Raw genomic sequence first — 25,898 nt, forward strand, 5'->3', positions numbered from 1 at the left:
GGTGGTCTGTGGATACACAAAGTACAATCCACCTGATGAGCGGCTTGGATCGCTCTCGTGTGCCCCGCGTGTAAGTGAGCCCCACTGATTTGGATGGATATTCTCTCCGTTGTACAACTGACGTGAAAGTCAAAGGGCAATACTGTAATTCCAGTTAAGGCTATTTTCGTAAATGTTGGGAAACATCCCCTCCACTTCTTTCCCTCTCTCCCTTCTTTGATACGCATTTATTATATTTATTTCACCAATTTCGTTTGCTTTCAGAAGTCTATCTTCCTCGTTTGGGTTTCTAATTCCTTCTTTTCTTTGAGAAACGAAGGAGAGGAAAAGAAAATCTCTTCTTCGATCGACTCTTCCTTCCTTTAGATCCGATTTCCGATCGGAAATCCCCGCCGTAGAAAACCCGACGGACAGGCGCCGCACCGCATCGAACCGTAACCCCGTCCGTCTCGCAAGACCCCGCCATGAATCCTGAGTAGTAAGCTTCAAAAACCCTAATTTTCTGTTTCTCCACATTTTCCTCCACGGATCGTCGAAAGCGGTTCGGGTTTGGTTGAAACCCCGTCTGTTTGTCTTCTCTTTCTTCGATCTATTGTTGATTTAATCAGGTTTTGATATGTAGATCAGATCTGTGAAGAATCTGGTCTTAGCGAGTTTTGATTTGGTAAATTTTCGATTTATGAAAGATCGATGCGTTTTATGGATTTTTTTTGTGATGATTGGATTGGATATGGTTGGATCGGGTGGGTAGTGTTCAGATCCTGGTGTTTTGGTTTCAGATCCGCAACGCGGACTGGCTGGGGAATGGATTGTTGATTGAAAAAATATCAGCGGCTGCGAATAATTGCTGAGGGCCATCACGATACGTGATGGAGATGATCAGTGCTGTTGATTTTTCCACGTTCTATGTCTTTTTAGCCTTTTTAACGATAGAAATCTAGAAAATATGAAAGTTTATTTGAACAACTCCTGGAAAAAGTCGCTGATTGAATCTAATTTAACATGCAAATGGCTGATCCACGTAGGCGTTGTGTGGATGTAGGTGAAGTCTCACTCACGTTAAGTCTTTACATAGGTAAACTCTTTCATAGTAAAGAGTTTCAGTCTGTTGTGTCTGGGAATCGATAAGGTCTTTGTAGGGAAATAGTTTCTTGTGTTTCGGCAGTGGGAAAGATTGTCAGGAAACAAAATATGCACATAGACATTAGACAAAGCTTGAAGCAATAAATCACGCCATCCTCATTGTTTTCGTAAACACATGGTATTTAAGAGTCCATTGGTTGGAGTCCATCGTAATAAAGTCATGGATGAAACCCAAAAAAGTGTGCCTGCCAATTTAGATGCCTTTAGTGTGGAGGTAGAGAGGGAGTTATAGAGATTTGAGGTAAGAGAGACGTTGAGATGTTGTGAGAGGAGTGGGAGAAAGTTGTGATGACCATTTTTGTGATTGGAAGGACACATGTGGGCATTAGGAATGACGGTGAAAAGTTGATGATGGATAAACCGATACCACGATATGGCGAGAGTCTCAATGACAAATCACTTTGATCAAGTCGGATTTTAGTACCCTGTGAGTAGCTCAACAAGCAAGGTGTGCTGTAATGGCCATTACAAGGTTGCATTGGATGTTACGTACTGGTAACGGTGCCAACTGTTATGCGTTATAGGGTCTTAATAGCTGTTACTGAAAAAAAAAATGAGAGAGAGAGAGAGTAACGTCCCTATGGGGGCCATAACGGCTGTTGTGGCCACCATTACGACACTCCTTGTCAACTAGGGAAGCCAAAGAACCTGAAAATGGGACCTACGCGAGCGGCTCAAGTAGGAGAATCACAATTCACAAACACATACAACCAGTAGTTGGTTTTGCCCGAGCATTGACTCAGGCTCATCCATAGGGCACCACCAATAGGACCCGCATACAAAAATGGTTGTGATGGGGAACCCTCCGCTCTATTGGAGCTATTGTGATGAGCAATATTCTAAAGCTTATATGGAAGGGATAGTTCCGACTGTTGATATTTACAGTTGAAAAGAATTTTGTTTCCAATGGTTCTTGTTTATCTTCTCAAATTACACTAAGCTCCTTTTTAAACCTTGAAATTACTCCAAATTCCCTCTTAACAATATAACTACAACTACCTCCCTGTTTCATGATAAAAACTACTTGCACCTCCCTGCACCTTCCTTAGATGTGTGGCATTCTTGTGAAGGTTGTAATTTGCATACTTGAATCTTCAAGTGGAAGAGATATGCCATCCTTAATTACTAAGGTAGGCTACACATGCATAGAGAAATGGGCAGTTTAAAAAATCTGGATTGTTCAGTTATTACACGAGCCACACATGTACTGGGAAATGGATAGTTCAAAAAATTGTGACCAATGGTCTGCACTCAACGTACATGTGGTGCCCTCTTGATGTTTCACTATGGATACTGTCCCTTGAGGATCCTAGACCGCGCATGCCTGCAATGTTGGAACAATTGTGATGCTTATTTTTGGTTCTTGAAGATGGCCCATCTACAAATAGCTTTCTCATATTTTATACTGAGAAATTGTAAGCACTTCACATTGTTTATGCCAATATACACGTGCAAAGTCTAAACCATTCATTGTGGGGCCCACTGTGAACATGTCATGACCTGAAGTCTGGCAGATACACTCATCATGTGGACTACATGTGTATGAGTAAATTACCAGCAATCTATACTTGAAGGATGTGTGGCTGACTTGATGAACACCAGCTTGTTTTGGCATGGCATTTTCATGTGGGTACCCCACTCGAATGACATGGATCATGCATGTATTCAATATGCAAATCTGCTGGTGTATTTCAATTGGTGGGGCCCACTGCGAATTTTTTTGAGCCTAGATGCCACACATGTTTTTTATTCCCTTTGTGTAACCATCATCTGGACTCACTATCAACATGCTCCAGTCAAAAAATTAAGCTGGACAAGTCATCCACCGGCATACCTATATTGTTTTGTTTTCTTGTACATTTTTCTCATACACATGTATATCCTGATTAGCGGACCATCCTGGTTTGTGTTAGGGCATTGATGCAGGACAATTAACCACTTGCTCTAAAAGCTCGAACTGATAGAGTATGGTGAATTAATCTCTTTATCTCATTGCCCAGGCCCCACATCTCATGAGTTAAGACCTCGGCTGAACCCCCCTCGTGAGCCACAAATCACACTGGTACTACCTCACACGGGCCGCCCACCCCGAGTGTATCTCCGCATCCAACGGGCTACCCTACTCGAGCCCAATGTGAAATGCGCATTAATCACCCTCGGTGAGAAGTCTTGAACACGAGACCTCCCCCGTGGGCCCCACCCACCTCGAGTGTGCCCCTGCATTCCACAGGCGACCCCACTCGAGCCCGGTGTGAAAATACCCCTGCATTAATCACCTCCGGTGAGGAGTCTTGAACACGAGACTTCCCGCTTTGATAACAATTTGCTGCAGGACAATTAACAACTTGCTCTAAAAGTTGTTAGAGTGTGAGGAATTAATCCCTCTATCTCATAGCCCAGGCCTCACATCTTATAGGTTAGGACCTTGGTCGAACCCCCCTCGTGGGCCCCAAATCACATGAGTACTGCCTCACACGGGCCGTCCACCCCAAGTGTGTCCCCGTATCTCACAGGCTACTCCACTCGAGCCTGGTGTGAAATGCGCATTAATCGCCTCTGGTGGGGAGTCTCGAACACGAGATCTCCCTCGTGGGCTCCGCCCACCCTGAGTGTGCCCTTACATCTCATAGGTGACCCCACTCGAGCCCAGTGTGAAAATGCTCCTATGCTCCTGCATTAGGCATGCTCATGATTGGCCCCACCATATGAACATCCCAAATCTTTCGCTTGTCTATTGGAATTTGGGTCACAAATCTAGAGCAATTCCCTTTGAATCCCTATAAGAAAATAGGGAATACCAATACCACTTGTTTCATAAGGCTTAGCGAGGCAAAGGTATTTTTTTAAAAGCAGGAGTTAGTTTTAATTAATTTTAGTTTAAGAGAGAGTTGTGGGGAATTTCAAGGTTTTACAAGGAGGTTGGGGTAAAAAAAAAAAAACTTTATTATTATTGGCCCCTGTATAGAATAGTGATAGAAGATGTCCTGTTCTGATCTTTCCACCATCTGTGCATGTGAGAACCCCATTGGGCAACTCACATGACACAAACTAGTTGGCAAATGATGTATGTTACATCTTCAAAGAGTTGAGCGAAGGGGAGCACATAAAACCCAGAATTCCCTTTAGCATGTCACTGATGAATAAAAAATGTTTAGGGTGTGTGGGGACAGTTCTATTATGTGTAAAAAAATGAGCACACGTGTATTTATAAATGTGTATTTCGTTGATGTCTGTATGTGTGTAGATTTTCTTTCAAAGAACGTATATGTGTATGTATGTATATTTTATTTTCTTGCAACTTGGTTATAAGTTATGGAGAAAAGCATGTAATGGGCCTTCTCTATTGCAGTGACTATTTGTTCAAGCTCTTGCTTATTGGAGATTCTGGTGTTGGGAAATCATGTCTTCTTTTGAGATTTGCGGTAAGGTCTCTAAGGATGCTCCTCTTTGCTCCTACTCTTTTTATTCTAAAGAACAAAGGTTAATTGTTTTTATATCTTTAGGCATCTGGTGTGTTATTCCATACATGTACATACTCCAACATGCAACAATTGTAATCAGCTTTTTGTACAATAATTGGATACCAGTAGTAAGAGCTATGCTTATTCACAGATGCATTGGCCGCTTTGCATTCATATGTGATAAGTTCGTTCTATTCCCTTAATATTCTGTGTTTTTTGGTGCTTTCCTGTTCAAGCTTAATTTCAAAGTAAGAAGTTGCAACCACGAGCTTCATTTCTCAGAACATTAGGAACTTCACCTTCCTTGCTCTACATTTTTTCTTCATGATGACACTATGCTGAACAATTTTTTAACTGAATAAAAATTACATGCTGCAGTGACATAATATTTGGTAATAAAACAGTATTTTTGGGAATAAATGGCACCATACACTTTGTTGCTATACATCATATACTACATCCGTGGGTTTTTTATTCCATTGGATCCGGTTATAGCAAATACTTGATGGTTGATAGTTTACTTTAGCATGTATGGTAATCGAGGCCTGACCAAATTATTGAACCAAACTCAAGTTAAATAGTGTTTCTAATAATCTTGGATTCAGCTATGTTTTATTTATAGTTATACAAGCTAGCTAAATGTATGATGTGATGGTTCTATTGTTCGAATTAATTTATTGTGTGTTTGGAAGTTATTGTATTTTCCTTGGGTGGAACGGACCCTTGCCCAAATGGCCACTGTTCTAATTTCTTCTACTTTAAGAGATGAACTCACCATTTGGAGCTGGTTTGACAGACTTCATTCCACTCTACGTGAAATGGGTTTTTGCACTTCCCAAACAAAAAGTTGTTTTGAATTTAAAGTGGGTGTTGTTTAAATAGACAGCAATTGCCAGCATACCAGAGTGAATTGTATGCAGCAGTATGTGGATGTTCTCTGACCATTTCTTCATCCGTGTGATATAGGATGATTCATATCTGGAGAGTTACATCAGCACCATAGGTGTTGACTTTGTAAGTGCCTATACCTGTCCTTTAATCATTATTTTCTTTGACATATTTATTGTAGGATACCAATTAAAGTTTCATGTTGTTTTGTAGAAAATACGCACTGTGGAACAGGATGGGAAGACCATTAAACTTCAGATTGTGAGTTTTTTGTATTTGCTATTATTTGGATTTGTGGCTTTTCTTAACCACCTGCTAACAATATTCTAGCTGTAGAAAACCCCACATAGTTAAAACCTCTGCAATTTTAACATCCTTGAGTCACCTCACTCTCCTTGAGCTATTAATTTAGATAGGTTATTATTAAACTCTATAAAGGTAATAGGTTACAGATTTTTTTAATTAAACTTTTATTAAGAAGGTCCATAGGGACAAGATGCCACAAAAGCATTACAAGAGAAGCTCCTACTAACAGAGAGAGACATCACCTGAATTGGAGGGCAGAAAAGAACCAAGATATTTTAATTCAAGAAATGATTACGGAAACCAGCTCGTTTTTCCTATTAAAAGTGTGGTTGTTCCTTTCTTTCTGTATAGACCATCAAATAAGTTAGAATATTAATTGCTATTGGTTATAAAATTGAATCATTGATGAGATTTGGGTTTAAAAGCATGACATAATTTGTTAAATATTATCTCTTAAAAAAATTAAATATTAATTAGCATATGAAGTGTTTGCATTTGCCATGTATCTTTAGAATGTTAAGAAAATGTGAAGTATATGGTGGTAAACTTCAACATGTTTTAGAATAACAATAGCCTATAAACCATTGCCTTTTTACCTTCTTCATCTCTCTACTTCTTGTAATCGTAATTCTTACAGCATAATGCCTTGGCATTCACTCATTTTTGTTCTCTTTTAAAAACTTGTTGCAAGAAAGACGAAACTAATGATAAAGGGGGTGTGGCTTTTATGGGTCTTCTATAAGGCTTCCTTTTGGGTCAAGTGGACAGCCAAGAGAACTCCAATTAGATTTGATGTTTTCTATGCATTGCAACAGATAGATGGTGTTGATATGGAACACTTTTGGTAGTTGTTTTGGATGATTTAACACCATGAAAAATGGTGGAAGATGTGTGTTGTAAAAGGGCTTGTTTAGGTTCTCGTGGAAAGCATAGGAAAGGAAATAGTGTTTCTCGGGAAAACTTATTCCCTGGAAATTGTGGGAAAAGGAACATGGTTTTCCTTGTTTTTTTTTTTTTTCCAACAAGCTTCTCCTAGAAATATAGGATCGTTTTTCAATTTTGTTGGTTGGGAAAAATAAATATAAAAAAAAATATTGAGAAAAAAATGTTAGTCACTAGCATGTGCCAGATTAGTGGCACATGTGGGATGCTCAAAGATGGATAGGGGCAATGTGGCATATGCGGGTGCTTGAAGCTAAATTGTTGCACACATGATACATGTAAGGTGCTTGAAGATCTACAGTGGCACATGTGGCACAAAACACGTGTTGGCAAATTTGACACATGGGCACTTGAAGCTAGATGGCAGCACTTGTGTACATTGGCACATGTGGCATATTCAGAGCGATTGAAGATGGACAATGGCACATATGGCACACACGTGAAGTGATTTGCACGTGTGGGGGCCAAGAGAAGATGAATGGTGGTACATGTGGCACATCAACACATGGGGTGCAAGAGAAGATGGATGGTGTGGTGTCACCTGTGGCATATTAGAACATGTGGGGCACAAGAGAAGAAGGATGGTGACACTTGGGGTGCAAGAGAAGATGGATGGTGTGGTGTCACCTGTGGCATATTAGAACATGTGGGGCACAAGAGAAGAAGGATGGTGACACATGGGGTGCAAGAGAAGATGGATGGTGTGGTGTCACATGTGGCATATTAGAACATGTGGGGCACAAGAGAAGAAGGATGGTGACAATGTGGCACATTAGCACCTGCGGCATGTGCATATAACTGAAGATGGACAGTGGCTCATTTGGCACATTGATGTATGTGGCACTTGTGAGGTGATTAAAGATGGTGGCATGGCACATTTGGGCTTAACCCTTAATAAGACTGTTTTCCTATGTGAGAAAGTGCCTCTCTTAAAGTGAGAAAAACAGTACTGGGACTAGAGAGCTCTCCTGAGATCTTTAGATTATTAAAGTAGGACCACAATCTGACAGGACCGAAATCTTTACTATATATAATGAGAAGAACGGGCAAAAAACTTCATGCAATTAATTTTGAAATTGATAAAACTATGAGTTAGCTAGGTAATTTGCATGGTTAATCCATGTGCTTTCTGCCAAACAAAACCTATTTTTAGATAAAAGCTTAGATACTTTAGCTGCGCGTGATGGTTAATACGCAGGCACAGAGATAATGTACACATGGCATATCATGATTCATGAACTCAAAACTATACTACAAATTTTAGACCTTGACTTTGATAACTCTTAAAACCAAATTTATGTTGACAAACAAATGCTTATTAATGAGAAGTTAAGAACATAAAAAACATTTTTTGGTAGGTAATTTTTTATTATTTTTTAAATTTTTTAAAAAAGCAAAACAGAGCAGCACCACAGAAAACTCAGCATATGCCACAAGATTAAGAACGTTATTTTTTTCCAGAGTCCGAATTTCGGATGATCTATTTACCCATGACGTTTATGGTTACATATGCCAACTTACAAGTTAGAGTGCATTGAGTATCAAACATTATACTCTACCAGAATGTCAAATTTAACTCCCCTACTACCTACAACAGCTTCTCCACCCTTCCCTCTCAAGTCTTGCAAACAACTTCCTCTGTCCATATGCATTGCACATGCTATATCTACTTTTCAGTGTAATCAGATTATTGGCTCGTGGATGATGTTCCACTATTTATGTTTCTTAAAGTTAGATAATCAAAATATTTAAAATAAAAAGCAAAACCATGAGAATTCATTGGTGAATCGTTATGCACAACTGCTGAATACCGGTGAAAGAAAAGAGGAACTGTAAATGTGCATTACCATTTGGTTAGTCTGGAGTTGAGGGCTGATTTATAGGCTTGCACTACTAGCTTGCTTCAATTATAATGACTACGATTTAATGCCATTATGAGTCATTTCCTTTCTAACAATGTTTATCTGGGTTGTACAGTGGGACACTGCTGGGCAAGAGCGTTTCAGGACAATCACTAGCAGCTACTACCGTGGTGCTCATGGCATTATAGTGAGCGTCATTTTTCCTGCAATTCCATAACTATCCTTTGTTTCTGGCAATCAAGCATGCTAAGGGTGGTAGACTGCTCATTTCACTTGGGCTTGTTTCACAGGTGGTTTACGATGTGACGGACCAGGAAAGCTTTAACAATGTGAAGCAATGGCTGAATGAAATTGACCGTTATGCAAGCGAGAATGTCAACAAGCTTCTGGTTGGAAACAAGTGCGATCTCACTGACAAAAAAGTTGTCTCCTACGAGACAGCCAAGGTAATTTTTCCTTTAAGTTTGGTTTCTTTGCATGATAGTATTAATCTCAACTTAGTGAGAATGAGATTGCTATGCTTTTCCTCCCTGATTTTCTTTTATGATATTAAAAATCTTTTTGGAGCATATACTCTGGTTTCCAGAATTGTGTAGTTCAGAACACTTTGGCCAGTCCGTTTATCTCCAAGGGGGTTTTAATTCTTTTTCTTCTGCCTCGTCCTTCATGAAGGCATTTGCTGATGAAATTGGGATCCCATTCATGGAAACGAGTGCAAAAAACTCTACTAATGTAGAGCAGGCCTTCATGGCGATGACTGCTGACATAAAGAACAGGTAAGAGTTGTCATGATTCACAAATCTCTACTTTAGATGAACGTTTCTGTTCATATTTCCTAGTCATGTTGATTTGTTTCTGTTCTCATCTCTCCTTTGTTTCATTTGGTGATCAACAGGATGGCGAGCCAACCAACCATGAACAATGCCAGGCCCCCGACAGTGCAAATCCGTGGCCAACCTGTAGCGCAGAAGACCAGCTGCTGCTCTTCTTAAGGGAAGTAGTAATAATTACATCTGTTTGGCTCGTGTAAAACTAGCTCAAGTGATTTGATCTCTCCCCTCTTCTTAAAACTGTTACTGAAATTCGATTCTTTTCAACTATATTTGATTTTAAAAAGCCTGTACAAATCAGGAATTAGGCTTATAATAGTATTTTGGCTGATTCTACTATTGGTCTTGAACCATGCTCTTTTCACTGTTACCATTCGTATCTTTTGTTTGTTTTTCGGTGAAACATTATTAAAACAGATATGCATTTGCTACTGCCATTATTCAAATGCTCGTTGAAAAGGAAAATGCAAATTGTTTCCAGCCCATTTTTTTTTTAAGGAAAGAGGAAAGAGGTCAAAAGGTGGCTTCCATTTTCATGGTTGTATTCTCTCCATGGGAAACTCAACATTTTATGAAATCAGACACGCTTACCTATAAATTTTACATGTGTGGATCATGAATGGATTGGTTACATATGAGAGCAAGTTATCCTATTGTGTCAGAATGAATTAGAATATGGTAGAGCCGTCTCCACAGGACACATGGCAGGGTGGTGTATCGATTGCGTCCACTCGGATACTGGCAACTGAATGAATGGCATAAGTTTGGAAAATGATACCAACGACACAATACTAGCATTATTTCTTCTAGAGATTATCCCACTGATAATTGGACCATTGACTCTCTCTTTTTTCTTCCTCCATCATTTTCAATGGACAGAAGAGATCATATTGATATAGGATTGCATAATGCATGTAATTAGGGACAAACTGTCCATGCTAGATCCGTGCCTGTGGGTGGACCTGATTTGCATGTCGAGTCACGTTCACTGCAGAGAGATGGATCTACCACCATATGGTTATTCCGCCTCCCATGCCCTATCATTTACCCAGTTTGTACAAGTTCGTTCAAGTGTAGCCCACTTTTCAATGATCCGGGCTGTAGGTTTGGCTGACGCAGCAGTATGCTTCTAAATCTTAAAGATTTGGAGAGAATCTGGGGCCATTTCCAAGTCAAATGCATACTGAAGGACCCTACTAATGCATCTGCAATCGGGTCATCTAAGTGATGAACTTGAAAATTGTAGGGGTTGGCCCAGATTTGGTGCGACTATACTGATCCAGATGGACGTCCATCTGGACAGTGTTCGTTCTGGTTGCAACGAAAGAAAAAGTCAACTGGTTTCCACTCCAGAAATCATAATCTTAAAGATGGCTTTTAAAATGACATCAACAGCGTCCTTCTGCTTCCTATCATCCACTCCCTATTGACAGCCTTGCTCGCAACACGTCCAAAATAACTTGCGACTATGCGGGAGATAACGGGATCATGCTGGATTTGTTCCCCTAGACATTGGCCTGAGGGCCCTACCCTGCTTGAAATCTAGGCCTGGTTTCTGGGCTTGACACATGCCTATGGTGAATTGCCAAGTCCAATCATCAGATGAGCCACCATTATACATAAAGATGCATGGGCACCAGAGCATGGTTCCTTGTATCCAAATCTAAGTGTTTATATGATGGACATGTCCTAGTTGAAGGACAACCCAAAGAGCGAGAAATTTGAACTATTTCAGGCCTTTGCTCATTTAAATCCTAATAAGCCGACCTAGTAGGTCTGGCCCACGACTGGCCTTAGCACAGCCCATTGCCACCTCCACTCTTAGCATTAAAGAAAGAAAAGAAAAAGAAAAAGGTTAGCCGCCCGAGTGCCTGAATTTTTTGGAGAAATGTCTGAAAGCGGAAAAGCAAAGTCCTTGCGAACCACAAAGGTCGTGCACAGCTACCTTCACTACTATCTCCTCCAAACGATTTCATGTCCAAGATTGCTTTTGAATTCCTTTTCATGAAACTTTGAATGGATTCGGCAGATTGAGAACTCATCACATGTGATGTGAGCCCAATATCTTGAATTGTCCACATGAACCAAAACTGTAGTGGGCCACACACACACACACACACACACACACACACACACACACAGAGGGAGGCATGCTTACCCGCTCACATGCTCACCTTTGCACGTGTCACGACATGGGCCCAAAATCCAACCGGTCCATATAATGGGGCACCTCATGAAACCACCTGAGACCAATTTTCACCCTGATCCCAATTTTCACCTGTGATAACTGTTTTCCATTGCAATAGCTCACCAAAGTTTTGGATTAGGGTAAAAGTTAGGCCCTGTGGGTTTTATGGTGTGCTACATCATGTGGACAGTTTAGATTTCGGGCTCACATCATGCGTGATGAGTTCTCAAAAAGTTCTCACGGGAACTCATGAGAACTGGTGCACAGCTGAGCATTGGGTCACTGAATTTCACCCAACTGATTGGTGACTGAGCTTTCCATGCAACAAATGCCTACAAGATCCAAAATGCCTTATATCCCAACTACAAGGATCTTGTTCCGCCTTGCCTTCCACTCTACCAAGGATCATATCCTCAATTAAGCCATACGTATAAATCTTTTCTTACTACCACCACTTGCGTCATTTGGACATATTGCCCCTGCTGCCCCTGTACAGCACCCTTCCAACTCTAACCAACCCTTGCAAAACCAGGAAATTCAAACCCATTTGGACAAATTCTACGATTGCCCCGTGGGAATCTTATAGGAAACAAGGGACAGTGGAAAAAACTCAGGTTGATTTAACGAAAAAAAAATAAAAAAAAATCGTCTGATTTTTTTTTTTTGCAAAAAGACCTCAGAATGGAATGTATTCGTTAGGCTTTCATCACATCAAATACGATTTTGGGCCCGGCAAATGTGGAGCCTTACCTGAAAAGAGTATAGGTTTATATCAGGTCACTATAAAGTTGGGGTGAAAGAGAGTACCGAATACCTTATGGTCAAGCATATGCTCAAGTTAATAATATTTCCTCTAGTAAAATCTCGTTAATATAGAACATTCAACACGCAACACGTACTTCTTAGATCCATCAAAATTCCCAAAATACCTAAAATTTTAAATGTGTAACAAAAGGGGTAAGGCGCACATGAACCTGCACGTTGCCAGTCAGTCATGCAACTATAGCATACTACTGTAAATTGCCTAAATATACATTTAAAACATTCAATCTCTTACTGATACAGGAAACCTCATTATTCATGTGGATCCTGCCACTTGCCCAACTACTCTTCAACACCAAGGAAATTAGAAGCCCAAATGGGGGAAAAAACTGAAGAGAAAACCGGGGCATGGTCAAATCTCAGTTGGCACCCAAGATTGGGAACTGGCCACGATCTTCGATGGAAGGAGCCGCCATATTGTTCATCATGTTACCTCCAGCAAACCCACCTCGAAAGCCACGGTCCCCACGCCCCCGACCACGACCTCCGTGAAACTTGGTGCCTTCTGCCGGTTTCAAGAACTCATTTATGCTAACCGACTGCCACGTGAAACAAGACAAATGAGTCGATCATCATCATCATCATCATAGTCAACCAACAAATACAAGAATTGGAAACTCAGTTCCCCACCTGACAGAATACTTTTGGTGAATTTTGTCAGATCAAGACACCCAGAAATCTTCAAACAGATGCATTTTAAAATGATGAATTGTTTGTACAGTATCCACTTTAAATATTTATAAAAGTAAGAAGTCATCAGGTATCAGATGTGCAGCAGGATAAAATGCTTGTCATAAACACTGCTTTAAATAATTCCCGGATGTTTAGAAATACCAGGCATGGAGTCGGATGCTTCTTCGATTCTTTTCCCTGGCACAGCTGGGCCATACTGGACTTGAACCAGAGACCTTGCCCACTAGTATGAAACAATTGAGTTGAGTTCCATATGCATTTTTAAAAATAGCTTCTTATTACGCTCGTTCAACACGAGCATTTAGCTTATTGCAATTCTTTTCCTACTAGATGAGCAGACACTTTTTTGATATAGGAATCAGTATCTAATGAATTCAAGCAGACTCCACCAATTTTTCATTGAACCACAAGACAAGGTGAGATTGATCAAGCACAAATAGATTCCCCAAGGGTTTCGGAGTTCTTGCAGAGTGGAACCAACCAGTACAAGACATGATGAGATGGATCTTCCAAAGAACAAGGTTTTTTTTTTGCTTTCTTTCTTTCTTTCTTTTTTTTTTTTTTGAATGATTGGTCCAAACTTGTGCGAGGAAGAACTGGTAATGGGCACAAAACTATCCGTTCTGGTTCTACATTTGTTCGAATAAAATGCTTAGCTAATTCCATGCGTCTAACCAAAACATGCTTTCCGCTGATTTTTCTATTTTCCTTTCTTTCCCATCAACGGATCCCTCTTCCCATTTTCCATCCACAAAGGTAAAGGAAAGGGCCTTAACTTTTGGGCCGGCTGTGGGCAAGGAGGGATTCAAACCCAACATCTTGGCCTGTAGCCACATGCTCTAATCCTTTAAGCTACAGACCCCACCCCACCTCCACTGAATTTATTCACAAGAGTACCCTCTCAAGGGAATCCAATTGACGAAACAATTTGATCTATGGACAACATCGTTGCGGTAAAGGTCGTAATGCCCAAGGGATCATTACCACATGGCATGGGGGTGACTTGAGGATCCTTATAATTTTTATTTTTTTTCCTATGAACAGAATTCATCTAATTATGGACGAATCAGTATTGAAGCTTTATCACACTACTTTTTGTAAGATGATTCATAATAGACCGTGCATATTGGAATCATAAGTTCCATAGCTTTGCATTTGCTATCCTGATCATGGTTTTCCTATCCCCAAAGGTAAAGGGAAGGTCCTTCCCTTTGGGCCGATTGTGGGTGAGGAGGGATTTGAACCCCTAAAATCATGGTTCGTACCACGTCTCTAATCCTTTGAGCTATAGGCCCTAACCCATCTCCATTAGATTTGTTCCCAGGATATAGATCTATCGGGGATAATAGTTTTTATGTTGTACATTATGACATCTTTCTTTTATCATTTCCTAAAAAGTCGACGAACTTGGTGGATAAGAAACCCTTAGGTTTTTGAGGCATTGGATTCTCACCAATGTTTGTGTTACTCAAGCCGAGTGGGTTATGGAGTCACCAGTCTATGGATACGCACCCTAGGATGGTGAGTGGTTTGTGAATAATGAGAGATGAGTTTTGGAGTCACCACTAGCCAATAATCTCGAAATCTACGACCAGCTAGATATTCTAAGGCTACAATGAGTTAGGAAAAAACCCCAACATTTCCATAGAAAAGTTGATCAGAGTTCTTAGATCCCAACCCCATTCTGCAAGATTTGGACATCAAAATAAAGTTTTTATATAACAAAGAAAGCTTTAGATGTAGTTAAGACTTATATTAATGGATGCTTGGATGAATGGCTAAGTTTAGGGTTAGGATAGCCAAGCTAAAGCTCTACCACTCAGATTGTTGGTTATGTTAAGAATGGGTGTCAGAAGAATTTACATAGGCGAGCCAATTGTACCTTGGTAATTTACGAGTAGGTACGAGGCAAAAATATCACATAGCTTGATGTGATTGACTCTTGGAAGCCCTTGGGACATATGGCATCCTTCCATTGACTAGTAAGATTGGTGAGGTTGGTAATTTTGGTGACGGCTATGGGTAAACAAATAATTCGAAAGAATTTATCACTAATGAAAATCCAATTTCCGCTAGTAGGGATCCTTTGAAACTCATTATCTGGCTGATTGACCCGTTGCTTAGGGAAATCCCGAAAATTTCCACCAGGAGGAATTCCCTATATTTAGCTCTCATTCCAAGACTGTTGAATTGGCGTATTGGCAAGTCTTTAGTCTTTTTTGCCTTGTCAAAAGACCAAAAATATTGTCTCGGAAGGTAGAAAAATCAAGGAAAAGGCTGCCTTGGCAGGGCCAAAAAGACTTGCTAGCGCATCAAGGACGTTATCTTGGAATGCGAGTTAAATATAGGTAGTGGAAATCGAAATTCCACTACCATTGGCATGTCCTTGAAATTTTTAGCAATTCCTCAATCAACAGACCAATCAGTCAGATGGCATGATCTAAGGAAACCCCACGAACAAAAATTGAATTTCCGCTAATAATAATTCATTCATTCGAATTATTTACTTGCCCCTAACCTTCACCAAAATTACCAAGCCTACTGCTCTCACCACTTAATGGAAGGATCCCACAGATCCTAAATACTTCCAAGAGTCAATCACATCTAGCCATGTGGTATTTTTGCCCATTACTTACCCACTAATTATCAAAATCCCATTAAAATCACCTATATAAGCCTTCATACACCCATTTTCAATGCAACCAACAATACATATTCAAGAGTGGAAGAGAGGGAAAGCCTTAGCCTTTCCCTAACCTTAGCCATTTAACCCTGGCCTTAGCCCAACCATCCTAACCCTAACCTTAGCTATCATAGCCATCCATCCCAATCATCCAAATCGTTCATCCAATGTCAAACACAAGCCTTCGCCACATTTAAAGCTTCTTTTCATATAAAAACCACATCTTGCCATCCAAACCTCATGGAATAGTGTCGAGATCTAAGAGCTCCAGCCTTTAAACAGAAGAGTGTCAGGGTTCTTTCCCCACTCAATCTTCAACAATCGCAATTAATCTGTGTTGTTATATTTTATTGCTTTATTTACATTTGTTACATTGCACCATTATCCTTCTCATACACCTACGTTTTCCATTTGTTCATCTTTCTTTTTTTTTTACTTTATTGATTTTGCCTGGTGTATGCTTTGTGCCTTGTTGTATCTTGGATCTCGATGCATAAGAAATTGGGACTTAATCCTATCTTCAGTTCTTTTATTTTTTGTCAACCAATATTCTATAAAGCTTAAACCTCCGAAAATTCTAAATCCCACAAAATATTGGCCGAATGTTCATACAGGCAGAGAAGGGGGCCTAACCCCCTTCTTTCTCCGCCACCAAGGCCCTTATCTGGAATCTACGATCGCAAACCATATGCAAGAATCAAAATCCAAACTGTTTTTTTAACCAATGACTCAATATGGTCCTATGGTATCTAGCAAGCCATAGATTTCGAGATTGTTAGTTAATTGCAATTCCAAAACTCGTCATGCATCATTCACAAAACCACTCTCAATATTATAGTGCATACCCACAAACTGGTGACTCCACTTGTTTCTTGCTTCTGCTTCGTCTACACCTGATCTTGCGGGAGCTTCCCTCTAAGCGGAACACTCCCCCCACCAATGCATTTTTACATCCCATAGCTTCAGCAGATCGCTTAACCCCATTCATCTCGGATGCAAAAGCGCTTTGTAAACTATAAAAATGAGTCAAACTGAATTGACTGACGGTAGCACTTCCATGTAATAAATCTACCAAATGTTATCCTATTATTGATGCAGGACAATTAACCACTTGCTCTAAAAGCTCGAGCTGATAGAGCTTGGCGAATTAATCTCTTTATCTCATAGCCCAGGCCCGACATCGCATGGGTTAGGACCTCGGCCGAACCCCCCTCGTGGCCCCCAAATCACATGGGTATCACCTCACACAAGCCGCCCACCACGAATGTGTCCCCGCATCCCACGGACTACCCCACTTGAACCCGGTGTGAAAATGCCCCCTGCATTAATTACAAACACGAGCCTTTTCAAAAGAAGAACCACCATGAATAGGGCACATTACTTACAAGTGTCTAGAAACATTTCTACAAGACACTTTAGGGCCCATACACAAACTTAAAGCTTGCGGGTTTATTGCAGTTCTCATCAGCAGAGGAACGAAAAAGGAAAAGGACATGAAGTTGGCAAAAAGTGAGCCACCACACATTAACCAGACAGCAGGGATTTTGTGAACAGTAGTTCGTGATAACGAGGGACCCATGGTGCTCCTCAAACAACTTGCTCAGATCCTCGAATTTTTGGTGTGGGCATTGGGGTATGTTTGAAGAACCTTGTGAATCAAAGGCAGGCAAAAAACTTATAATCTGTACACTTTGGGTTTCAATTTCAGTGCTTCCCAAACACTCAGTAAGATCAAAACAAAGTCATACCAAAAAATAGTTGGTTATCCATTACCAAGCGAAAAAAGTTGAAGTGGAAGAAATGAGGACACATATAAGAAAACACAAAGAAATCAGTACAAACATACCCACTACAACATTAGCAAGGAAAAGAGTAAGTCACACATACCTTTTTTGCTCTCTCTTCCTTATCAGCAGTCTCTTTCCGCTTGTCCTTTTCAGAGCCCTGACAAAGCATTAAACAGTAAGATGGTTACAATGATTGCATTCACCTTCGCATGCTACAAAAAAAAAAAAAAAAAAGGAAGCTTCTGCAAATTTACCAATTTAATGAAGATGTCATTGTTGTCCTTCTTGGAGGAAAGTTGTTGCATGGATTCAAAGTCCTTCAGATCAACCTTCCTTTCCTCAGTTTTCAATGCTTGCAGAGCCTTCCTCTTCTCTTCCAGTACCTTCTCATACTCATCAAGAGTCATCTCCTACATCAACAAGAAACAAGGAGAACATAAACACTCATGGTGTATGGTTGAAATATCATAAAAATATAAGCCTGAAGATCAGCATTTTTTGTCTTCTATCAACAAAGCATGAAAAAACACAAGTCCATATCACTTGAATTTAATGGGGCAAATTTTCCAAAATGTTCGTAACAGAAGTTAAAATTCCTCCAAAGTCTAAACATAAGATATGTAAACAGGTGCCTCTTATCCATCACCACACATGGATTCAGTTAACCAAAATTGAGACATAACAATGTGGAGAGGATAACTAGGGTCTATCTTCTCTAGTAACAAGCCTCATTATGTATTTAAGCAAAACCTTAAAAGGCATTTAAATTAGAAAAATTAGGGACACTCATAAGTTTTCAGAAAATGAATATCCAGGATGCAAGAAGCAACTCTTTATCAAAGGAAAACACCGAGTTTGCAATAAATTTGACTCTGTTAAGATGTGACAAAATGAAATTCATAGCTGTCTAGAATCCAAATTATTCACATCCTATCCTACTGAAAATGTTGGATATTACTATTGTTTAGTTTTCCAAGAAATATGTTGTATCTGCTGAAGAGAAACATATTTCAGTAATTTAACTGAAATGGTAGACTTGTACTTTTTATCTATAAAGCATCTCAAGGAGAACTCGAAACATGAACTTGAGAAATGACACTGCTGCACAAATTCATGCATTGCAAAGTAGCATACCATGGATTCTGAATTTAGACCTTTGCCTGTGACTTCAATCCCTCCATTGTCTTCTTTTTCGGTTCACCTTGAATGGGGTCTTCTTTTGATGAATTGAATGTTACCATGTCCATCAGTTTAAAATTTTGTTGGAAAGGAGTGGAAAGAAAATTGGAAGGAATGATTTTCTTTTCTTTATTTTCTCATTTGCTTGTCATTGGAATATAGAATGTCAAACCGCGCTAAAAAAGCATGGAGCTGTTATAGAAAAACACGTGATAGTTCAAAATTCAAATATGAACATGCACCTCTAAATAAGCATAAGATCTTTGGAGCTATGAAATTTAGCACGAGCAAATGGGAACTATCACATGAAGGTGTAGAAGATGATGATGCTGAAAGAACTATTATATGAACCAGGTAAAATGGTATAAAACAAAGTTCAGCAATTACCAAAGGTTATCACCTGAAATTTAATACCATCTCAACTTCGGGCAGCTATACAATCAATCACACCATGAAAATGAGGCAAATAATGATCAAATAAACCTAATATTCAGAAACGTCTGCATGCCTGACAACTGACAATATACCCACATACTGAGACACATTTCTGTGCTGTTTAGTTGAAGAATAAGATGGATGAGACCATCTCAAAGCACTTAAAGAGCATGGAATTGTGTTCAGGAAGAGGCAACCCAAAAAGGAGAATTAACTGAAGAGAATAATACAAACTGTTTTTTTTTTTTTTTTTTTGCAAATTACGAACTGTGAAAAACACAAGCTGAAAAATAAGGAGCTTAATAGCAGATGGAAACAGGACATCCAATAACTAACTACGTTAAAGCTCATTTACCTTATCTTCAGGTTCTTTCTCTTCAGGCTCATTCACAGCGCCCTCCTTGTTGACAGCTGCAGCATCCTCCTCTCCCAGCTTCTTCTCCGGGCTCAAGCTCTTCTCATTTGTATCCACGAATTCTTCAGTTTCCCTAGACCAGCAAATGCCAGTCGATAGAAGTCATAAATAAAATAAATAAATAATTGATATATAAAAAAAAAAAAACTCAACCGAATGAATTTGTCCAATAAATTACAGAAAATGCATTCCTCGCAATAATGCATGTGATGCTCAGTTAACTGAATTTCAAGAATCAATTACATATAAAGGAAATGACCAAAATGCCAATGGGACCATTTTAATGAATAATGACAATTATCCCCCAGTCATAATTCTATGTTTTTCAACTTGAACCGATCTGAATTACTGATTGGAACAATGCTAGCCCATGTAGCTAATTTCAATTTTTCAACCTTAGGGCCTGTTTGTTAACGCTGATTTTTTGTACTTAACGCGGAATTTGGAAAATATTCCATGTTTAGTGGTGTTTGTTAACGCATAAGAAGGAAAGCGCTCCACGATTTTATGTTGAAATTTTCCTTGATGGGAGTCCTTTATGTTGAAAATTTTCCAGGATGGGAGTCTAGCTTAATGGGGAATGGAGAATGCGCTTTGTGATTATTATTTTTTTAATCCAAAATTATCCTTTGTGAGAGAGATTTTCTCCTTTGCGTTGTACACATCCCAACTTTTAACATGGGGCACTTCTCTGAGCCCACCATGATGTATGTGTTTCATCCATTCCATTCATCCATTTTTAAATATCATTTTAGGGCTTGATACCAAAAATGAGAGTAGTGTAAATCTCAAGTGGACCACACCACAGGAAAACAATAGTGATTGGATATCCACCATTAAAATTCTCCGAAGGCCCAATGTACTGTTTATTTGACATCCAATCTGTTGATTAGGTCATATAGACCCAGATGAATGAAAAAAACAAAGATAAGCTTGATCCAAAACTTTTATGGCCCCCAAAAAGTTTTTAATGGTCGACATTCATTTAACACTGTTTTCCTGTAATGTGGTCCACTTGAGATTGGGATATACCTCATTTTTGGTCTCATACTATAAAATGATCTAGAAACATAGACGGACGGCATGAATGAAACACATACATCATGGTGGGCCCACATAGCACCGACCACCAACCATTGGCTGGTGGCAGGGGAGTAGCCAATCGGTTGCTACGGACGCGGATTGGATACTGACAGGTTGAGTTGCGAGACTCGCCACTAAAGTGACGTCACCAAGTTATGTGGGCCCCATCATAATGTATGTTTTGTATCCACGCCGTCCATCCATTTGGAAATATAATTTTAGGTAATGATCTAAAGAATGAGTCAAATCCAAAGCTTTAGTGGACCTCACCACAGAAAACGGTGGGAAGAGTGACGCCTACCATTAAAAACTTAAATAGGCCACAAAAGTTTTTGATCAAGCTGATATTTGTTTTTTCCCTTCTTTCATGTCTGTGTTAACTTGTGAACAGGTTGGATTTCAAATGAAAATCACGGTGAGCCTTAGGAAGGTTTCAACGGTAGGCATCAAGCTCCCCATTGTTTTCTGTGGTGTAGATAAAGCACATACATCATATTGGGCCCACATACATCATAGTGGGCCCATAGAACTTGGTGACGTCATTTTGATAGCGAATCTCACTATTCAACCTGTTAGTAGCTAATCCGCGTCCAAGTAGGATGCGGATTGGCTGGCGTACCTCACACCAGCTATATAGCTGCTCTATTGCTGTCAGAAAGTTCCGTAGGTCCCATCATGAGGTATGTGTTATATCCAAACCGTCCATCCATTTGGCGAGCTCATATTAAGGCTTGAGACTAAAAATAAGACATATCAAACTATCAAGTGGACCACACTGCAAAAAGCAGTGGGGGATTGAACGTCTACCATTGAAACCCTTTTTGGGGTCACAGAAGTTTTGGATCAATATGAATTTTTTTTCCTCTTCATAAAGTTATTTGTGACCTTATGAACATATTGGATGGAAAATAAATGTTATGGTTTGGATAGCATTGAGTGAGCACCATTGAAGCATTTTTATGGCCATAAAAGTTTTGTATCAAGCTATATTTTATGTGTTTTCACTTCATCCAATTGGGAATGACCTTATAAATGGTTTGGATAACATATAAACATCAAGGTGGGCCTTATTTGAAGGTTTTGTTGCTACTTGTGGTCAACCCTACACAACACATAGTGACAATCTTCCCGCTAAGAGGAATTGAGGGCATTATGAATAATGATATTTTAGCCTTCTATTAAGTATTTTAGTTTATTTGAATTAAATATAATGATTTTATTTTCATTTAATAAAAAATAATTTCTTTATAATGTAAAACATTTCCAAACGTGAGATAGGGACGAATATGTCAAATTAACGTATTGCTGACATTTAAGATGTTTGTTAACAAACGGGTTGTTTCAAATTCAGTACTTAATTTTCAGACTTCAGCCTAATTATCAAACAAGTTTTTTGACTAGAGATTTAATATTCAGGCTTTAGATTTCAGATTCAGTCTTTAGAATTCAGATTTAACAAACGGGGCCTTACTGATTTGAATTATTGCAATTCAATTCAATTGGCATACAAACACATCCTTAGCTCATGAAGTATAGCCAAAATCAAAACATAGTTAGCTGATAGAGATTCCTAGCAAAATAAGTTAGGATCATCAAGAGATAGCACTCACTGAACAATTTCATCATTTGTGGTTCCCCAATTCCCACGACCAGCCCCGTCACGTTTAATCTCGCTCCTACCATCAGACAGGTTAAAGTTGAAAAGCACAAAGCAAAAAAAAAAAAAAAACCATACAAGTGATTCAAGTAGACAAACAAATGTATGAATACATGTATAATTTACCCGCGTCCAGTTCCGCTGTGGCGTTCGAATTGCCTCCGCTGGCGATCGCCCTCCCGCACCTCTCCGTTACTGAAACCACCGCGACGACCGCCACGGAAGGGACCACGAGGTCCACCATACGAGCCACGCCCTCTTTCCGAAGGCTTCCCCGAATCTCCATCTTCAACTGCACCATAACCTCCAGGAACTCCATTATTGAATGAATTCTCATTATTGCTGGCATCTCGATAAAATCCACTGCTGCGCCCACGCCCAGATCCACGGCCACCACCACGGCCTCCTCGCCCAGAACCAACTTCATTCTTTGCTTCCCTCACTATTCAAAGGAAATCCAAATTCACAAATAAGAAAAAGAAAACACAGATTAAGAAAAGAAAGTGGCAGAAAATGAAAAAGGAAAACAAAGACGTGTTACCAAAAAGAAAGGAAAACACCCACCATGTACGAAAATATATAAACTAACAACAAAGAATTCAAAAGGAGAGAAAGAAAGAAATCAAATGCTCTCAGCAACAATTTCTATCATCCTTTTCCATTTGAAATCAGTTCGAATTACACATGTAGCACTTATAAAAGGAAATTGATTGACACTGCTATTTGGACACAAATGTGCATGCGTATGAGCTTCCCAGTTCCTTGTGCAATGAAAGTGGTCATGATCCATCGCCACTCTACAGTACATATGGCTGTCAGAGAATCCAGACCGCCCAAGTGGTTGCCTCTGCAATGTATAGCCAACGGTCCCAAAACCAATCCAATCAACTAAAACCTGCAACTGATGACTAAACTTTTCCATTCTCAATCTGGACCATGGACAGCTCTTTACTTTTACCATCCAATCGAAGGCCACAAATCCACAGACAGGATTAACTGTAAGCTTTGCTTTCCTGCTGGGCATCCATGGTCAAGCCTGCTCAATGGACAGTCCAGAAGCTCCCAACCGTACAGCCACTTACATTTAACATGGACTGGCAGATAACCATGACTAGTTCTTGTGTACAGTTAAATAACTGTCCTCTATAAATATATCTACCCATGCATATGTATATGGAGGTGCATACATGAAACATACATACATACAGACGGATGTAAATACATACGACTGTCAATTGAATGGTCCAGAATCAACCAAATGTGCTACCACATGGGCGGTAGAGTGGCAGCAAACCACTAGTGGTCCTTAGGGGTGGGAATGGGCCAGGGTGCCCAGCCCCATAAGGGTAAGGGCAAGGGCCCCCTAAACATGTCCGGAGGACTAGGCCGGATTTGATATAGACCTGCCAAGTCCATTCATCAAGTCGGCCACTGTTATAAAGAAAAATGGACAGTTTAAACTTTAAAAGACAGTTGCTAGTGTTTCCCATTCAACATACATGTGGAATCTAAAGACACGCGTTGGATCCAGAACCGTGTTTCAATGATCCAAACGTTCATCCATGGGACTCATTGTGATGAAGGTACCTGAGAAAACAAAAATCCTAGATTGGATGCCCTGCATACATATATACATGTATACTTACGTAGGAGCATAAATACATAATACGTACGTACGTTCCTGTATAATGTATGCGTGTATACTTTGCATAGTTGCATACATACGTATAACGTTGATTTCTCCAATTTTAAAAACAAAAGCATCATCCAAACTATGATCAGACATATAAAGCAAACACAGCATATCACAAAATAAAAAAGGGGAATGAAATATACTAATATGCATATAAACGGAAGGGTAGAAAGGGAAAAAAATATACCAGCTTGAGTAGGAGGGAGGGGCTTAGATGGCATTTTGGCCTGAGTCGGCTGAAGAGCAGACGCTTGAGCCGGGGCCGCACTTTTCTTCGGCAGCGCGGCTTTCTGCTGCTGCTGCTGCGCAGCGATTATCAGCTGCGACGGATCGTCATTGTCGATGTCTCCCAACAGATCGAAAGGGTTCGTCGACGCCATTTCGAGAGAGAGAGGGAGGTATTGAAATGGAGAAACCCTAACTCCACAGAGATTTAGAAGGAAGGGAGAAAACCTAGTTCTTCTTGACAGACGGGCCCATCGGTAGAGATCTAAGGCTGAGAATAACACAGTTGTTGTAAATTTCCTTATAAGATAGGAGGAAAATGAAAATGGGATTGAAACCCTAGTCGGCAGACAGAATGCAAGTGAGATAGTGGGAGAAGAGTGAGAAAACCTAATCTCTCCCGACTATTTATTTATCGCTGCTCGTGCATTTTTTTATTTTTATTTTTATTTTTTTTAAAGAGGGGCTTGGTTTTGTCTGTGTTAGTGACGAAACTGACACTTGGTTTTTGATGAAATTACGGAAATGCCGCTGTAGAAGAACTGGTTAGATGATTATAAAAAAAAAAAAGGCTCTATGGTGGCCCACCGTGATGTCTGTGTGACATCCAGTCCGTTCATCGGTTTGAGCCAGCTCATTTAAGAACGCCTTCCAGAAAGTTATGGAGAACCCAGAGAGGGGATGGACGTTGGTAAAAATTTCTACAGAACATGACCATCTTAATATATTGTATTTGTAGCCTACAGCAGCAAACAGGTATACAAGAACATGCACCATTCATGTGAAAGGTCTGATATTGATTTATAAGAACCGTTCATCATGGTGGGACCCTCTATCTACTCATTGGCTGCCCGGTGAGTATACGTGGTTCCATTGTTTCTACCTATCCGAGCCCATGGAGCATGCAATTAGTATCTGATCCAGTACATCCCTTTAGATTGTTTGATCAGGCAAGATCCTCTGATTGGCGCCGTTTTACGGTCCTGGCCCATTCATAATCTCGACCTGCTGGAAGAACGGTTTAGGTTCCAAGCTGCAGGTCTTGCCGTGACTTGTAAAGCATTGTGGCCCTTTTAGATAACATTGGAATGATCACGTCCTGCAACATATGGCAATCAGCACTTGTTTGAGCTGGGGCCCACACGTGATGTATCTGAGGGATCCAAACCGTTATCTGGTGAGCCTTAGGACAGGACAAATCCTGTAGTCGTCCTTATAAAAAAGCTCAAGTGGGACACACCACTGGAGGTGTACACAAGTCGAACCACTCGGCTAGGCCACTAGTTGACCCCAGCTCAAACTCGGCTCAGCTCGGTCCTCAAGCCTGATTGGTCAACTTGCCTCCGTTGGGTCAGCAGCTTGGGCCAACTCAAGCCGAGCTCGAGCCAATATCGAGTCGAGTTCAACCATGCAACATTTTTACAAACACATAGATTGTACCTTCAAATTCTCACCGTATGTAGAATAGCAATGACAGTTTTACACGTATTTCATCATACACCTTGTATGCAACATTAAAATAAAGAAAAAATAGTATTTGTTTTGTATACATACCTTCCTTGCCACTGGCCAACACCTCATTGAGTCATTTCATCAAACACTTGGC

At 40.0% G+C, this 25,898-nt stretch overlaps 2 protein-coding genes across 4 annotated transcripts; one reads left to right on the forward strand and one right to left on the reverse strand.

Moving 5' to 3' along the window:
• Window positions 1-226: 226 nt before the first annotated feature.
• LOC131232659 (GTP-binding protein YPTM2) lies at window positions 227-9,785 on the forward strand. Its single transcript, XM_058229053.1, has 8 exons — window positions 227-478; window positions 4,493-4,565; window positions 5,571-5,618; window positions 5,706-5,753; window positions 8,718-8,789; window positions 8,893-9,048; window positions 9,275-9,378; window positions 9,498-9,785. The coding sequence occupies exons 1-8, from the start codon at window positions 465-467 to the stop codon at window positions 9,592-9,594; spliced, it is 612 nt and encodes a 203-aa protein (XP_058085036.1). The 5' UTR covers window positions 227-464; the 3' UTR covers window positions 9,595-9,785.
• A 2,734-nt stretch (window positions 9,786-12,519) lies between these two features.
• On the reverse strand, window positions 12,520-24,720 carry LOC131234032 (RGG repeats nuclear RNA binding protein A-like). Of its 3 annotated transcripts, XM_058230992.1 has the most exons (8): window positions 24,255-24,720; window positions 22,501-22,816; window positions 22,328-22,393; window positions 19,575-19,707; window positions 17,860-18,015; window positions 17,706-17,762; window positions 13,277-13,358; window positions 12,754-12,981 (listed from the first exon to the last, which is right to left on the reverse strand). In XM_058230992.1, exons 1-8 carry the CDS (start codon window positions 24,445-24,447, stop codon window positions 12,974-12,976), a joined length of 1,011 nt encoding a protein of 336 aa, XP_058086975.1. In that variant the 5' UTR covers window positions 24,448-24,720; the 3' UTR covers window positions 12,754-12,973. The 3 variants fall into 3 exon arrangements, with proteins under 3 accessions (XP_058086973.1, XP_058086974.1, XP_058086975.1); XM_058230990.1 differs by lacking the exon at window positions 13,277-13,358 and having other exon boundaries at window positions 12,520-12,981; window positions 24,255-24,717; XM_058230991.1 differs by lacking the exons at window positions 13,277-13,358; window positions 22,328-22,393 and having other exon boundaries at window positions 12,520-12,981; window positions 24,255-24,718.
• Between the last annotated feature and the right edge of the window lie 1,178 nt (window positions 24,721-25,898).

Source organism: Magnolia sinica, chromosome 18 (assembly GCF_029962835.1).
Source record: "Magnolia sinica isolate HGM2019 chromosome 18, MsV1, whole genome shotgun sequence".
NCBI lineage: Eukaryota > Viridiplantae > Streptophyta > Magnoliopsida > Magnoliales > Magnoliaceae > Magnolia > Magnolia sinica.

Excerpts from the sequence above, each read along its gene's own strand:
- LOC131232659 (XM_058229053.1), top strand. Across the intron at positions 5,619-5,705 it reads GCACCATAGGTGTTGACTTT|AAAATACGCACTGTGGAACA; the intron begins GTAAGTGCCTAT and ends GTTGTTTTGTAG. Across the intron at positions 5,754-8,717 it reads AGACCATTAAACTTCAGATT|TGGGACACTGCTGGGCAAGA; the intron begins GTGAGTTTTTTG and ends TGGGTTGTACAG.
- LOC131234032 (XM_058230990.1), bottom strand. The coding sequence starts at position 24,447 with ATGGCGTCGACGAACCCTTTCGATCTGTTGGGAGACATCGACAATGAC. Across the intron at positions 22,394-22,500 it reads CACAGCGGAACTGGACGCGG|GAGCGAGATTAAACGTGACG; the intron begins GTAAATTATACA and ends GTCTGATGGTAG. Across the intron at positions 17,763-17,859 it reads ATGACATCTTCATTAAATTG|GGCTCTGAAAAGGACAAGCG; the intron begins GTAAATTTGCAG and ends ATGCTTTGTCAG.